Source organism: Melanotaenia boesemani, chromosome 13 (genome assembly GCF_017639745.1).
Source record: "Melanotaenia boesemani isolate fMelBoe1 chromosome 13, fMelBoe1.pri, whole genome shotgun sequence".
Classification (NCBI taxonomy): Eukaryota; Metazoa; Chordata; class Actinopteri; order Atheriniformes; family Melanotaeniidae; genus Melanotaenia; species Melanotaenia boesemani.
In genome coordinates, this window is record NC_055694.1 from 24,938,160 (window position 1) to 24,953,216 (window position 15,057).

The 15,057-nt window shown below is 39.1% G+C and overlaps 1 protein-coding gene across 2 annotated transcripts in view; it reads left to right on the forward strand.

Annotated features, from left to right (window-relative positions):
- The window catches only part of prex1 (phosphatidylinositol-3,4,5-trisphosphate-dependent Rac exchange factor 1), a 77,549-nt gene that overhangs the window by 51,681 nt on the left and 10,811 nt on the right, over positions 1 to 15,057 (forward strand). For both annotated transcript variants that reach the window (XM_042003839.1, XM_042003840.1), the window contains exons 17-26: positions 1,823 to 1,915; positions 3,913 to 4,061; positions 4,162 to 4,247; positions 5,696 to 5,835; positions 6,786 to 6,930; positions 7,271 to 7,446; positions 7,851 to 8,012; positions 10,033 to 10,243; positions 11,475 to 11,760; positions 12,372 to 12,590. In XM_042003839.1, coding sequence (XP_041859773.1) covers positions 1,823 to 1,915; positions 3,913 to 4,061; positions 4,162 to 4,247; positions 5,696 to 5,835; positions 6,786 to 6,930; positions 7,271 to 7,446; positions 7,851 to 8,012; positions 10,033 to 10,243; positions 11,475 to 11,760; positions 12,372 to 12,590 — 1,667 coding nt within the window. The remainder of the gene's footprint in view (positions 1 to 1,822; positions 1,916 to 3,912; positions 4,062 to 4,161; positions 4,248 to 5,695; positions 5,836 to 6,785; positions 6,931 to 7,270; positions 7,447 to 7,850; positions 8,013 to 10,032; positions 10,244 to 11,474; positions 11,761 to 12,371; positions 12,591 to 15,057) is intronic.

The following is a 15,057-nucleotide window of genomic DNA, read 5'->3' on the forward strand; positions in this document are numbered from 1 at the left end:
ACACATTCACATGCTCTCATGCATTAACCACCCATTGATGCACAAATTGACAGATTAATAGCCTGACATTATAATTGTATTAATTTTTTTTTTTTTTTTAGAAAACATGCAAACAATAAAAAGCATGTTAACATGTCTCAAGCACATATACATCCTCATTCTTTGCATTAGACAGCATTGTGTCCACCCACATATAAAAACATACACATACCAATTGTTAAAGTGGGAAACAGTAGCTTATTTGGGGATTGAAGAAGACAGCCTACTTAAAAAAAAAAAAACATATTTAGCTGGAAATGTGCATCTCTTTCATGCAAGTACATGCATATACTGCGCAGAATATTGAATGTCAGTGTGTGTGTGTGTGTGTGTGTGCACAAAAGCCACAATAATTCTCTCTGTCTCCATTATCCTCCGAAGATTGGGTGCAGTTTTGACAGAAAATAATGTTTGAATTTTCTCTGATCAACATGCATCTTAATGAATGTTTTGCTATGAATATAATCAGATTATTATCAGCTGAACTTGAAGGGAGATGAAAGCGCCGTTGCACTGATCGTGGGACGAGATAACACTGAAAGCATTATGAACTCACTGAAATGAGTAGTTTCAGTCAAGATGAATGCAGTAAGACTGATTTAGATATTTTACTCTTTTTCTGAATGTTTGGATCTAAAAAATGATTAACCAGCATCCTAACTGTCTTACTTTAATCCCAGAACCGAAATGAAATAATGAAAACGTTTCCCTTCATAAAGTATTTTCTTTTAATTTCATTGAAGTTCCATCCATGATCGGACAAAAACACTCTTTCAAGACACTGATGCACGATGCAACACATATGCAGAAAGGGAGGAGTGTGTTCAGCTCATCATTCATCTTAGCTAAATAGATTCACCAGCAAAAAAACAATACTGAAACAATATTAGTGGACTCAATTATCAGTAAAACCAATGATCTGTTATTTGTCCATGTATCTTACATTATATATGCCAACTAACTGTGTGTTTGACTCAAGAAATTAGGTCAGTATACATTGTCCTGGTTCAAGCAAATACACATCTTTTTCTCTGGAGGCTGAAACAGAAAGTGAACTATTTAGTTAAGTCCATTATCTTCACGGAGACAAAGAGGCATCACCAGCATCCATTTCAAGTCAGAGTGGGAAGTAGGCATGCTATCTGGCCTTCCACAAGAAGTGGAAAAGGCTTTTTCCTTGATTAGTGGAACTAATCCTCCCTACCGCCTATTATGAAAGAGAAGTGCAGGAACTCTTTATTTACCGGAGTCATCTCCTCTGATATAACAGCAGAGATCTTCATCTTATCAGGTCTGTGCAGCAGGATGATGGCCCCAGCAGCTTCACTAATGGAAGCTTCTAATGGGTTTGATGATGACAATGTTTTTAGCAAGCCTCACCTCACAGGGAAATATGGCATGGGAACCGGAGGACATCACCAGGCGCGAGACCCACAATGAAAAGCATAAATTGCAAAGGAATTTGTAATAGTGTGTGAATAGTTTGAATGTGGGACCATACAGACTTTTTTTTTTAAATGGAAACTTCAGTGATTCCTGAGAGAAAAAAGTAGGTTATTAACTGAGTACAAAAATCTTTATAGTACAGCAAATTTAATATTAAGAGCTGATTTTGCAAGTTAATTGGTTCTTACAAGCCTCACAAAACAACAGCAGAACAAAAAATAAAATATGTTGCACAAATTTTGTGGCTACGTACTTACTTATTGTGCTATACAAATCAGTAAAAAGTCAGCCACCAGTGTAAATTTGGGAGTAAATAGATATTTTTTCTCTTTACTAGATTCATCCCGAGGAGGAAGGCTACGGCTTCGAGATTGAGGAGAAAAACAAGGCCATTGTGGTGAAATCTGTCACCAGGTGCTCACATGCTGAGGTAATGGTCAACAAACATACACACACACTCTCTCTCTCACACACAGACACACGGTGTATCCTCTTCCCGCCACAGGGCGTTAGTTCCAGTAGGTAATGGCTGTCTACTGTTTTGACGGTTGCTGTCAGTCTGCTTCGGTTCCCTTTGGAAGAGCCATGCTCTGATTGGGCGCAGAGCCACAGCTATGTTTACTCACATCACCCCTAGACAAAATGCACACACGCATGCACGTTTACTCCTCCAGGGCAATTGAAATTCAGATAATAATCCTTTTTCCTTAAAATATTTGACCTCGCTCTGTTCAGACTGGTGCTATAACAACCCAAGCCTGTACACTGTTTATTCAGCGTTTCCACCACCGTTTACTAAGAACACATCTTGCTTTACCAAATGTCTGCAGTTAGAAAACCTTTTCCTCAACATATAGAGTTTTACTTTCTCTGTTTCTCTTGTAGTTTTATTGTGGCTGAAGTTCCCTCATAGTGTCTGGTATATTATTTGCTGCTCTTCTTCTCAGTGGATAATCTGTCTCTCCTCTGCCTATTAAACCCTCACTCCTCTGCTCCTTTTTCCTCACTTCTGTCTCCTCCTCTTACTTTGTGACTCAGTCTTCCAACCCCCACCAATAACAGGATTGCCAGTTGTGACACGGTGCATGTGCCAGCACTGTGAATGAAGCTCAGCTGATTCCCATGGGGCTCTGAAAGGGGCTGAGAGACACACTCACACACTGAGCTCTTTCACTATATGATACTATTGTAGAGAGTCACATGTAGACCAGCACCCATGCTGTGTAGTCACACACACACTCATACAGAAATGCATACATCCTTCCTCATTCAAATAGCTTTGGCTCCTCCCAGTCGTTTCTACATCCATCCCGGGCTGTTATCCAGAGTCAGAGCCTGGCTCAGCCAAGACCACCCCACCGGATCTGTGCCCAGGACACTGGACTCACAGTGGACAGACAGAAGCTGCATTATTCTCTCAACGTGACTGGCGATGTAAACGATGACTGCATTTAATGACATTCAACAGGCTATGGTGCTATGTGCTTGTCATTTGTCTAGTGACAAACTGATATATGACTTTGTACATCTGTTGATGCTTCATTTCATGTACATATGTACATATTTGGGTAACTGTAACTGCAATTCCTTGTACAATTGGGTTGGTTGAGTAGTACTTTTTTGAAGAGGAAAGCTTGCTAACTGAAGGAAATGACCCAGTGGTATCTAAGAGGCAGCCGTGAGGATAGTTAGCTGTGTTCTCTAAATACCAAGGAAAGGAGCTTAAGTGCTTCCTTTGTTTCCTTTAGCATAGGGAAACTGAACTATTCCTTATGGAGGGACAGTAATTTTTTTCCAACGCCATAGTTCTTTGCGTGTGCAACATTTTTCTAAGCCCTTACACATTTCTGCTACCATCTTTCTTTAATTGAAGGACATTTTCCAATGAAGTCGAGTGAAATGTTATTAAAGTGATGAGGTACATGTCTGTATTTTCATTTGCAAAACTGTAGCCACATGTAGTAAGCCTTCAGCCTGGAAATGAGTGCAAATCAAGCAGGCGTCAGCCAGGTGTAAATGGCATGCAACTCAGTCATATCTAGTTTCCAATCTTGATACAGACTTCTTCCATAAAACTCCATTTGTATGCTGGAAAATAGATGACAAGACTGGGCAGGCTGTGAACACTTTTGCACAGTCAACTCTGATGTTTTGTTACGGTGGTGCAACTTGGAGGCAGATAATAAACAAGGATTTATTTCTGGGTAATCCACTCTGGACTGGCAAAAACTTGCATCACTCATACTTTATCTGAGCCAAATGGATCACACAGTTGAGGTCTCACTGTGGTACAATCAGGCAATTTGTGAGCTAAGTGTGGTTTACATCTGAAACTCTGTATGAATAGCACTTTAAAAAGGAGTCAAAGCAAGCTGCACCCTATAAATAACAGCATTCTGTCTGCTGTCTGTCCGTCTGTTCTTACAGATGGCGGGCCTGCAGGTGGGCAGGAAGATCTACACCATCAACGAGGACCTGCTGTTCCTCAGGCCGTTCTCAGAGGTGGAAACCATGATTAACCAAGCCTTTTGCATACGACGCTCTCTACGGCTGCTGGTTGCCACCAAAGCCAAGGAGTGAGGGAAAATGCACCATCAATAAATCTCACACGTATACGCACACAAGCACGTGCTGTTCTGACTTGTTTTTCTTTCTTTTTTTTATTTGTTCCTCCAGGATTGTGAAGATCCCTGACAACCCAGACAGCCTCTCCTTCAGACTCTGCGGATCTGCGCCTCCTCATGTCCATGCTGTCAGGAAAGGTGAGTGGCAGGCTTAGCTGCTCTTCTAGATATAAATCGGCTGCTGCAGCATTTCATTGTTTCCTAGTGTTTGACATAAATAGTATATTATTTTTTCTTCTGATATAAACACATGGGAAATGACAGATGAATAAATGAATGAAGATGATACAGCAACAAAAAGAAGTTGATTCAGCTCTTCACAGTGCTGCCAGTCACATGAAATTCAGTTAAAACAAGTAATACGTCAAGCCTTTAAGGTTAAGTAAAGTGATATTATTTCTTAATCTAGATCCAGCAGTCAATTAAGCAGTTTGACATTTTACAGCTCACAGGGGATAAAGCTAATTCAGTTAGCTTAAATTCAATTATGTTACAGTTTTAGTTTTAGCTGAACCTGAATGTGTTAAATCTGTTTATGATGACAGACAGATTAATTATTTAGAGGGAATTCAAGGGAAAGATGAGGTAACTAGCCGCTAACCACCTGCTTTTAGTCCGCCTCTGTTAGCGTTTTATAGCCACCTGTTGGCCAGACAGCCTGCAGTCAGGGTTAAAACCTCCAACAGAATAAACATTACTATAAAATAACAGCTTTTGACATCCCTCTTTTATACACAGTCTGTTTTCTGTGGTTGGGGCTAAAAGTGTAACAAGAAACTAAAAGACACCAGACTTTTTTTTTCTTTTCTTTGTGTCTTTTCATTCCCCCTACGCTGTCCCAACAGTCTTGTAACCAGATGTTTGTACTGCTTAGACCTGCTCAAAATAGATTGAGAGATTTATGGCAAAGTTGAGTAAGGGGTGAATCCTAGTGTGTAAACCAGACCGGAGCAGGAAGACAAGCACATTAAGAACAGGAGTCACTGACTTGTGCAGCCAAGGAATGCAATTCCTTTTCTTTATTTTGGTCTCTATACTTTCTTTCCCCTTTAAACTCCCCTCTCTCTGCTACTTCTCTCCCTCACTTCTTCCTCAGTACTCTAACTCTCTGTTGATGTATGATTTTTTTCTTGAATTAATAGTGAAGTGTCCACTCTTTTTCCTGCTCTCAACTCATTCTCCCTGCCTGCTGTTTATGGATATATTAGTTAGGTCATTTCTGGCACCCTAACTAGAAGTGATGGTATTTTTAGATCAGAGAGGAAGATGATGAAGGTGTTGATTGGACCTCCAAGCTGTAAAATAATTTTACCATGAGACAGCATGTTAGGACAGTGATCTTAGCAGTTTACAATTTCCTGAAGGAATAAAATTGAATGGGAATTAATTACAATATGTTTAGAAAATCCATAATATTATTAGATAATAATAAAATTTTAAAATATTTTGATAAAGCTTTTTGAATAAAATTCATTCAAGGACACACAGGATGCATGCACATCATTTTTTAAATTCTTTTTATATACTCTGCTAGATTTCTGCCACCCTTTGACTTTTTTCTATGATTCTGTTTTGACGTACTACAGGCTGGGAGGCAGCAGGAGCGGGTCTTCAGCCTGGCCAGGTCATCCTAAAAGTTAATGGCAATAATGTCAATCACAGTGACTACCAGGAGGTCCTGGATCACTTCACCGCCCAAAACACTCACCAGGAGCAACCCCAAGCGGTGAGGAAACAAGAAAACTTCATTCTTTCTTCACCACAGCAGGTTTTGTCATGTTAAGAGTTTTGATAAATACAGTATGTAATTTCAATCCTCATTATATGTAATAGGAGGTTTTACAGTCCTGTGTGTTAAACTGTATTTAGGAGGATGCACAGACACAAAATAACAAATTGGTAGTAGCTTTTGTTAATTTATCTGCTTTCTTAACATTTGCTAGCTCTTTAAAATCACATGCAATGATCAGTCAGCCTAGGCAACCTCAGTAACAGACTTTTCTGAGATGTTATCTAAAACAGTATTAGCACTAGTTAGTGAATGGGGGGAGGCACGCAGCAAACTAACAGCTTATCTTTTTTCATTGATTTCATCTATTTCTTTGGCAAAAATGTTATGTTTGGACTTTGAACACTGAGTCGTGATTAGATCTTATTCATGCTCAATGCTGCATGGCCAGTGTCAAATCTGCAATCTGGTCTTGTTTTGACATTCCTGTAGCAGCACTTTGTGTCTCCAGGCAGTATTTCACAAGGCTGCAGACAGAGCAGTGTGTCCTCCTTACTGTGTAAAACAGTGTTTTGTTTTGTTTAGCTAAGCCTACTCCTCTCACAAATCCCCTTTGCTCTAGTCTACTGAACAGGCCCTTCCAAGCACTATGTGCTGGTTCATTTAATGGCAGGATATATTACCAGAATGATGTTGATGTGGTTACCTGCATATGCTGTATCCACAGGGCAAGTAGAAATACTCTTTCTTGCCAGTTCTGTGTACAACATGTACTCACCCAGTTAAACAAAATGTCCCTATTCTTATTTTATCTTGATTCCTGTATTTTAGTTCAATAAAAATTTAATTCAAGCTTTCTTGATATTAAAAGGAATATCCAACATTTTACTCCACTGCTCAGATCTGGATTACACTCAATATGGCTGCTTTAATCTGTTTCCCTACAGTGTCACTGGGTGTATCGTGCTTTTGAGGATGTGGAGGAGCTACAAAGAGAAACAGGTGCAGATGAGAAGGATGAGAGCCCTTTCAGGCCTTACCCGGTGGAGAACGGCTCCGACCATGAGGAGGAGAATGGCACCAATGGAACAGGTGAAGAATCTGTCTTTAAAAATGCCAGACTTACATTTTTGTAGTATTTTACATTAATCAATATATAATCTTTAAAGAAGAATCAGTATTGTGTTGTAGTTCTACCTTTAGCCACGAGTTTGATTTAATTTCAGCCAGCAACAGTTATTTGAGCCAGATAGGTTTTCATGATGGTGAAAACAAATCTGTCCCTGCTAAGACCATTACATGCAAATATTAATAGATTAGTATTTTTATTTGGCCTCAAAATGAAGTCATAGCCACTCTGTCAGTGAACAAATAGCTTCACCATTAAGTTTTACAAATGAAAAGTTAATATGTTTAAAATGATCACCTACAGACCACAGGCTTGCCAGACTTTCTCTCTGTGATGAGCTGCCTCTGGTCAGCCTGACGGTGGATAACGTTCACCTGGAACATGGTGTGGTTTATGAATATGTGAGCACTGCTGGCATCAAGAGCCATGTCCTGGAGAAGATAGTGGAGCCCAAAGGCTGTTTCATCCTCACTGCTAAGGTGATTAAATAACCAAAGCTTTATATTTTGTTGGCAAGGTAACCATAATGTATTGTATATTTGTGCAAACTTGAAAATATGATGCACCTCAGAAGTAGATGTCATCCTTTCAGTCTTTTATTTGTTTAAATGTATAATTTCACCTTAATCTTACATTACAGTGTTCTTAACTGTTACTGCTGTATCATCAAGCATCCGAAAGAAACAAAGGGATTTTGTGGCCCTGTTACTGGTTTCAGTTAATACTGGAAAGCTGACTCTTTATTCAGATTAAAAGCAAAGTTTCCTCATGTTGCAGCTGCTTAAACACCTTATTTCTTCACTGACTGCAATCAACCAAATCGGATTTCAAAACCTTTGAGGTTGGAGAGATGCATCCTTAACAGTGATTCTTGTCTCTACAGATCCTGGATGCCTTTTCTGGTGATGACAGCCTCTTTGTACGTAACTGTAGCCAGCTCATCTCCCAGAGTGATCGGGTCGTTACTATGCCACAGTACGAGTTCAGACAGATCTGTGACACCAAGTTGGAGAGTATAAGACGCCGTATCAGCAGCTACCAACAGGTATCAAGATTTGATATAAAAACTAGAATGTACATTATTCTTTTAAAACAAGGTCATTACTGTTTGTGACTGAGCTGATATGTCACTTAACAAAAAAGCATCTTTTATATGAAAATGCTCAAATTTATATAGAAGAACTATCATTTTCTTCTTGTGACAGTATTAGCATAGACAAACGTTGTCTATTGGAAATACCTTAGTTATCATCTTTTTTTTTTTATTTTTTAAATCCTGTCTTTTACTCCTGCATGGCTTTATACTGTATTGATGCAGGTTCCACCCTCTGTAAATATAGTTTTTTTTGTTTGTTTGTTTGTTTCAGTTTTTTGGGGGCAAAAATGCAAACATAAAAAACGTCTGTTATTATTACATTATGCATTTTCTGCCTTTTACATTAAAAACACTTAAAACAACCTCAGACTACCGACTACCAAACATTTAATTCATTCAGGATTTAAATCCTTTAAATGTCAATTAATTTTTTATTTCATTGTCACAAAAAATATATTATTTTACATATAATAAATAGTAGAGGTATGATGGAGAATAGAGTTTTAGATATGTCAAAGATTAGCAACCTAATAGATTTGATTGTACTGGTATATTTTATGTAATGTCAGATACTCCCTCTGGACACCTTTGCTGCCAAAAATGCCTTAATGACTTCCATTAAAACCACACTTTAATAAATGGATAGAGAAAGTGTGTATGTATGTGTCTGTGTATGCGTGTGTGTGTGTGTTAAGTAACGATATTTCCAGCAGCAGCCCAGCAGGTCCTGTAGTATGCTAGCTGGTGCTCTCTACATATACACCAACCTCTTTTTCTTACCTGTGCACAACCAGTACACACCTTTCTTTGTGGTCAAGCTGGTGGCAACAGTGGCAAACTGCATGTTTGTTTTTGGTTGTGAAAGCAGCCAGGTGCATAAACGACTGACAGATGTTTTTGTTTTGAGTATATGGAATGGAGAATATGGCAGGAGGCCATATTTTTTAAGCACATCTTCAGAAATAAAATAATTTCATATATCTGCTTAAAATGAGATCACAGTTGAATCTGGTGGAATCCAGTAAAAATGTCAAATATCACAACTCTTTTTCAAAATGACCTGGGAGAATGAATGGTTTTAATCTGTAATGACAGTGAGAGTAAAATGTGGTTTTAACGGAAGACAATGGGGCATTTTTTGTCATTGTGTTCTCCAGAAGGAGTATCTAACATTACATGAAAAATTCTACTTCCATCATTGCATTACTATTTTTTATGTAATGATAGTAATCAAGTATTTGACATAATTTTAAGAATTTTATGACTAATAATGCCCCATCCCATGATTATTTATGTGGGAAAAAATATTTTTGTGGGGTGTTTTTGTAATAATTAAACTAGCATTTAAAAGGTTAATAGCCTGAAAACGATTAAATGTTTTGTAGTTTTTCAAGAAGTCTAAATTTGTTTAAGTGATATGCTTATGTTTATACTCCTTTAAAAACAGACTTGTATTGAGAATAGTGATGCCTAACTGATTATGCTTTATTTCTTTTAAATTTTTCCAAATTTCTATATATTCCTTGTGGATGTAAAAGGTTTTCAAAGTTGTTTTTAGGAGGTTATTTTTTCCACAGAAGTAAACACTTCTAAACTTACCAAAATACTTCATATAATCTACAAGTTCTTCCACTATCATTATCTGAGAAATTTGCACAATGCCTGCTCGATGGTTAGTTTGGCATGGCTTGAACATGCAGCTGCATTTCACCTGTACATTTTTAATAAATCAGCTGGTTAATCAGAGCCAATTAAGCCTTTGTAGAAGATGCAGCTTAAAGAGAGAGAGTGTTTTTAGACAGAAGGTGACTAGTGGAGCTGCACAAATGGGTTTATCTGGTGAAATGATCTGGTTTTTGAACATTTAGAGCATTTTATTCCCTTATGGAAGACCTTCAAAACCACATTTTTTATGTGTAAAAATACTAGTTTGAGCTTTAAATAACTAATACATTTATTTTTCCCCCAGTTTGCCCAGGAACTAAGGAACAAAGTGTGGCCGTCCTTCAGGCAGGCTGGCATTCGCCCTCACCCGCTGGGCTGCATGGACTTTGTTCCCACCAACTGTCACATCAACTTGATGCAGGTCTCCTATCCCAAAAGCACAACCTCTGCTGGCAGGACTTTCAGTATACGCTTTGGTCGCAAAAACTCTATCTTTGGTCTGGACCCGGACCAAGGTAAGCTTTATACAGACTTACACACACCCTAATCTAAGAAGATTTAACAATAAGTACAATCTCATCACAGTTGCATATTCACTGCTTAAACTAAGCTTCACTGAGATCTATCCCCTTCATGTTGATGCAGCTTAACCCACTTAACACCCAGCCCAGTGCTAATTTTTACTACTTACCCTCCATGTTGTTTTAAATCCCACAGCAACAAGAAGAAAATGCAAGCTGCCACCTTCCACAGTAACCATAATGTCTCAGCAAGGATTCCCACAGTAAATTAGTTGAGTGGTTTGCCATTAGGACACCATTAGCTTGAGACCATTCTCGTTTTATTGACATTAGAAATGAATGAAAGATCCCAGCAAAGATGTTTGCATAAGTCAGTGTGCAAGTCATGCTGCTGAATAGGAAACGGGGCTGAAATATAATATCACTAAAGAATAATTTACACAAGAGGACAAAAAAAGAATGAAAATCCTGTATGAAAACAAATGTGTCTCCATCTTTCTGTATGCCCCAACTTTATTATCACTTGGTATTAATTAAGAATCTGTAGGTTTAATTGCTGAGCTATGTCTACTCTCAGCAAAGATGAAAATGCAGTGCAGCTGTCTAGACACCAGACAGCATTGCTTGGCTTCATCTTTTCCGCATGCACCAGTTGCCAGTCAGACATCTGCCCAGCAGTTGTCTTTATAAGATGTGCAGATTTTGTGTTTTTAAGAAAGTGTTCTGCCAGCTCCACCTGACAGCAGTCATGGAAATGACCAGTTTTCAGTTGTGTAGGCAGAAATAAGACTTTTGAATTACTAATGAACATCCCTTGGGTTTTTAAAAGGAGGTGTGGAATCCACACACAAATGGATAAATTTTAAAAGTTAAGAGTTTTTCACCCTTTGGGTTCATCATGTGGGTTTAATCTGTCTGCAGTTTTAGGACACGTCGCGTTATTTCAGCTTAGTTTGGCTTTCAACCCAAGTAAACATCTTTCTTGTTTTGCATATCATTTTCACAAGTGCCCTTAAAGAAGATGTTTTCCATTAAGAGTAAATGGAGAACAGACTGCAGTGTTACTTCATAGGTTTTGAACATCTGGGAAAGATAGAATTGTCAGAGAGTGAGGTCTTTTTCATTATTTCACCACAAACCTCTCCTCTCCTCTCCTCTCCTCTCCTCTCCTCTCCTCTCCTCTCCTCTCCTCTCCTCTCCTCTCCTCTCCTCTCCTCTCCTGTAGCACAACTGAACCCCATGTCCCACACTCAGCATTGCATGACCACCATGGGAGCTCCTTCCTGGAGCTGCTCCGGCCTTGAAGGGGATGAGACAGATGGCAGCGAGGAGGTGACTTTAGGTGGAGGTGATGGTTTGATGGACGGTCGACGGAGCATCCACGGAGAAGGTGGGCTGAGTTTCCTCCTCAAACAGGAAGACACAGAGACGCAGGACTCCTACATCTACTTGTACAGCCGCTTGGATGTTGCTGTAAGGGAAATGAGGCAATACGTTGCCCAAATAGATGTGTAAGTACTGATCATGTAATATTTAGTAGTGTGGAACTTCACTTTTATATGAATATTAATATTCAAAATTTGACAAACAACATTTTCTTACATCTTTCAAAGATATTGACACCTTTAACCTCCACCTCCTGTTGCCAAATACTAATGTTCCACTGATGTTAAAATGTGAATACCAGTAGGTTATTTTCATAGCCTCCACAGTGACATTTAGACATCGCTGCTTTAAAAGCTAGAGCTCCTATCCTACATCACCCTTTTGAGGCTGTTTTTGTCAGTCTTTTTTTCCCCCCGTCTTCGCCTTGTTTAAAGCAGAGGATTTACAAAAGGAACATTCTTCAGGCCCAAAATATTTATGGGCCAGGCCCAGTACAGGAACAGGGAGTGAAGCCAGGATAGCATGAAGAGAAAGACACATATTGTGTCATTGTTGAGCAAAGGGTGTGACAATGAGTGAATAGATGTGCTTGCTTGATTTTGGAACATCAAATTTAATATAGATATAAACATGCCAATATAAAGTATTGATCTAAAAAACACGGCTATAGAAAAATATTTGCTACAAAAATCAGATTATAAAAGTTGTTTTTTTTTTTCTTTCTCTTTCTCCCCAGCCTCCTGTCATCTATCACTGAGCCCACACAGCCCCAAGGGGAGGGTGGGGACCCTCCAGTCTACGAGCCAAACCAGTCACCCTCTCTGGCCCCCTGCGAGGATGGCTGTGACCAGGACAAAACGGAGCAAGGTGGCATTAAGAGAGTCTGCTTTAAAGTGAATGAAGAGGACCAGGAGGACTCTGGTCATGACACAATGAGCTACAGGGACTCCTACAGGTAAATTCTGAAGATTTGAATAACTTATTCATCAAATAAAATAATAACACCTTTATTTTGAATCAGTTTGAAGTCAAGAATTATGATTTGATTTGAAATAGTCTCTCTTTTCCCAATAAATTTGAAATGTTTGACAGCACTAAATAGAGCACAGCACACCCCTGAGTCATACCTGGATTTCGTACTGTGGTCTCAATAAAAGTTAAACAACACTCAAACTCCCTCTCTACTCCACAAAGCTGTAATACTACTCATTTGCCCCCTTTTGAGACTAAAATTAATACCAGATGTTGTCATTTTAACCAGGATCAAGGGCTAAAATTTACTTCAAAATGTGCTGGTCAGATGTCATTTGCTTGCTGTGAGTTCATTCAGATCTTTCTGTGTATAGGTATGTGTGCATGCATGGTTCACTGGGTTGAGCTTCACTGAGCCCCACCTTCCACCACCCACTAAGATGTAGTTATTGGTTGTTGGTGCGGTGGCCTGGTGTGTAATAGAGCCAAATGTTTGGGGCGCGGCTTCTTCACCCACTCTGTCATTTAAGGCCAGGCCACGCCATGTGAAATGCAACAACCTCATCATATTAAAATGTAAAGTAAAATGTAAGCTGCTTTATGTGTGTTACTCTCACACACACTCATGCACACACAGAGGAGGTGTTTACTAGGGGCTTTAAACACCATTGGAAAATGGTAGCAGTAAATAAAGCTCCTATATAAACATGGACGTAACTTTCAGGACTTCATGAAATGTGCTACTACATTTTGAGGGCTTTTTCTTCAGGCTTTAATCCTGAGGCAGTGTCAGAGCACAGCAGAGCTCAACACATGGTGGTCACTGGCCTCATACAGTCAGAGAAACATGATAGAAATAGCACAGGAGAGACTGGCTTCTCCATCCAGATGCACACTTGGACAAAAATCTGATAAAAGACAGAGAAATGCAGAGTGGATTGCACAGAGACAGAGGATTTCCTTAAAAAAGGAGTGTTTGTTGCAAAATCTGGTGCATTTTGATGGTGTGATGTGTGCATGCACGCACTGCAAGTGTGTTTGTGTGCCCCTGTTTTGGTATTTTGTCTGGTATCCAGACATACAGTATCTAGTGTGTGTCCAGATCCAGTTGAGACAGATTAGAGTTCACTCTGAGTGTCAGGAAGCATTTCACGTGATTGATTGTGCTGACATATCTAACATGCCAAACAGCCTTGAAAGATAATTCTGTTTTCTCAAAAAAAGAGCCCACTCAAAGCTAAAAAGTACACGCTTATATTTGAATGATGTGATGAAATGTTGACAATATGTCAATTTAGACCACACTGAAAATTCAAGTGGTTTTACTCTGTGTGCTGGCATTTTATTGTCCTTTAATGTGAACGCCGCATACAGAACTACATGGTTTGCTAGATTAAAATTTAAGAAACAACATCAGAGTAATTTGTTCACACACCTCTGTTCACAGGTTTAATGTTTTTTCGCTGTGTATGAATGCATTGCAGTCTCACCTGTTGTTAGAGCTGTGAATATAATGCTTTGCATGTAATTTAATGAAAGTGTGAGCACAGTGTGTGTCTGTGGGTGTTTGGTTTAGTCTCCAGCCAAACCCAGTACTACTGGCAGGATAATTATCTCAGTGGTGCTCACACTTTTGGCATCAATTGTGTGAAGCTAAATTTGGAATTCACCTCCTGTGTGTTTGTGTGTGTGAAACAAAAACAAACAGCGACTGTACGCGTGTCTCTAAATTCACCCTAAAAATACTTCCAGCGTTAAAGCACATCTCCAGATGGGGGAATATTGCACACATCCGATGAAATACGGAAACAGAATTGAGAGAGATTGCAAAAACAAAAATTGGTCTGGATTTTCTTTGCATACACACATTTAGCATATGATGTTGTGGTTGCATTATGGTGTTCAAGTAAAGGCCAACACAGAGTTCCAGAAAAGTCAGATTAACTTTCTTACCAAGGTTTTATAAGCTCTGTGGTCTCACCACTCTGCTGGAAACACACACACATATAAATACACATTAAAAGCCACAGATTAGTGGGGCAGGTGAGATTCAGGCCTCACTTCCCCCGCTTTGTCACACAGCTAAGCCTGGTAATAGCAAAAGAAGACAAAGCACAGTGGCTCAGCCTTCTTTTGTTGTTTTGTAGTTCGTGGTCGCTTGTTGATAATTTTTCATGGTAATTCAGCTTGTGAATCATTCAGAGCTCCTCTTAGGGGATTTTAAATTTTGCTCACCTAAAGCCATGTATAATTTGAGCCACATAAATCCTCCAAAAGCTCTCAGAAATCATGTTGAATCATGTAAATTATATGACTAGAAATGCCAGACTGTAATTTTCCTAAACTATCTTAGAAGACAGGAATTATCTCAGCACGCGGGTGAAGGAATACACCCCTTAAGTGAACTGAAAAGAAGTGTTCATTAAAGTATTTGTGTAAATCAGTGGCTC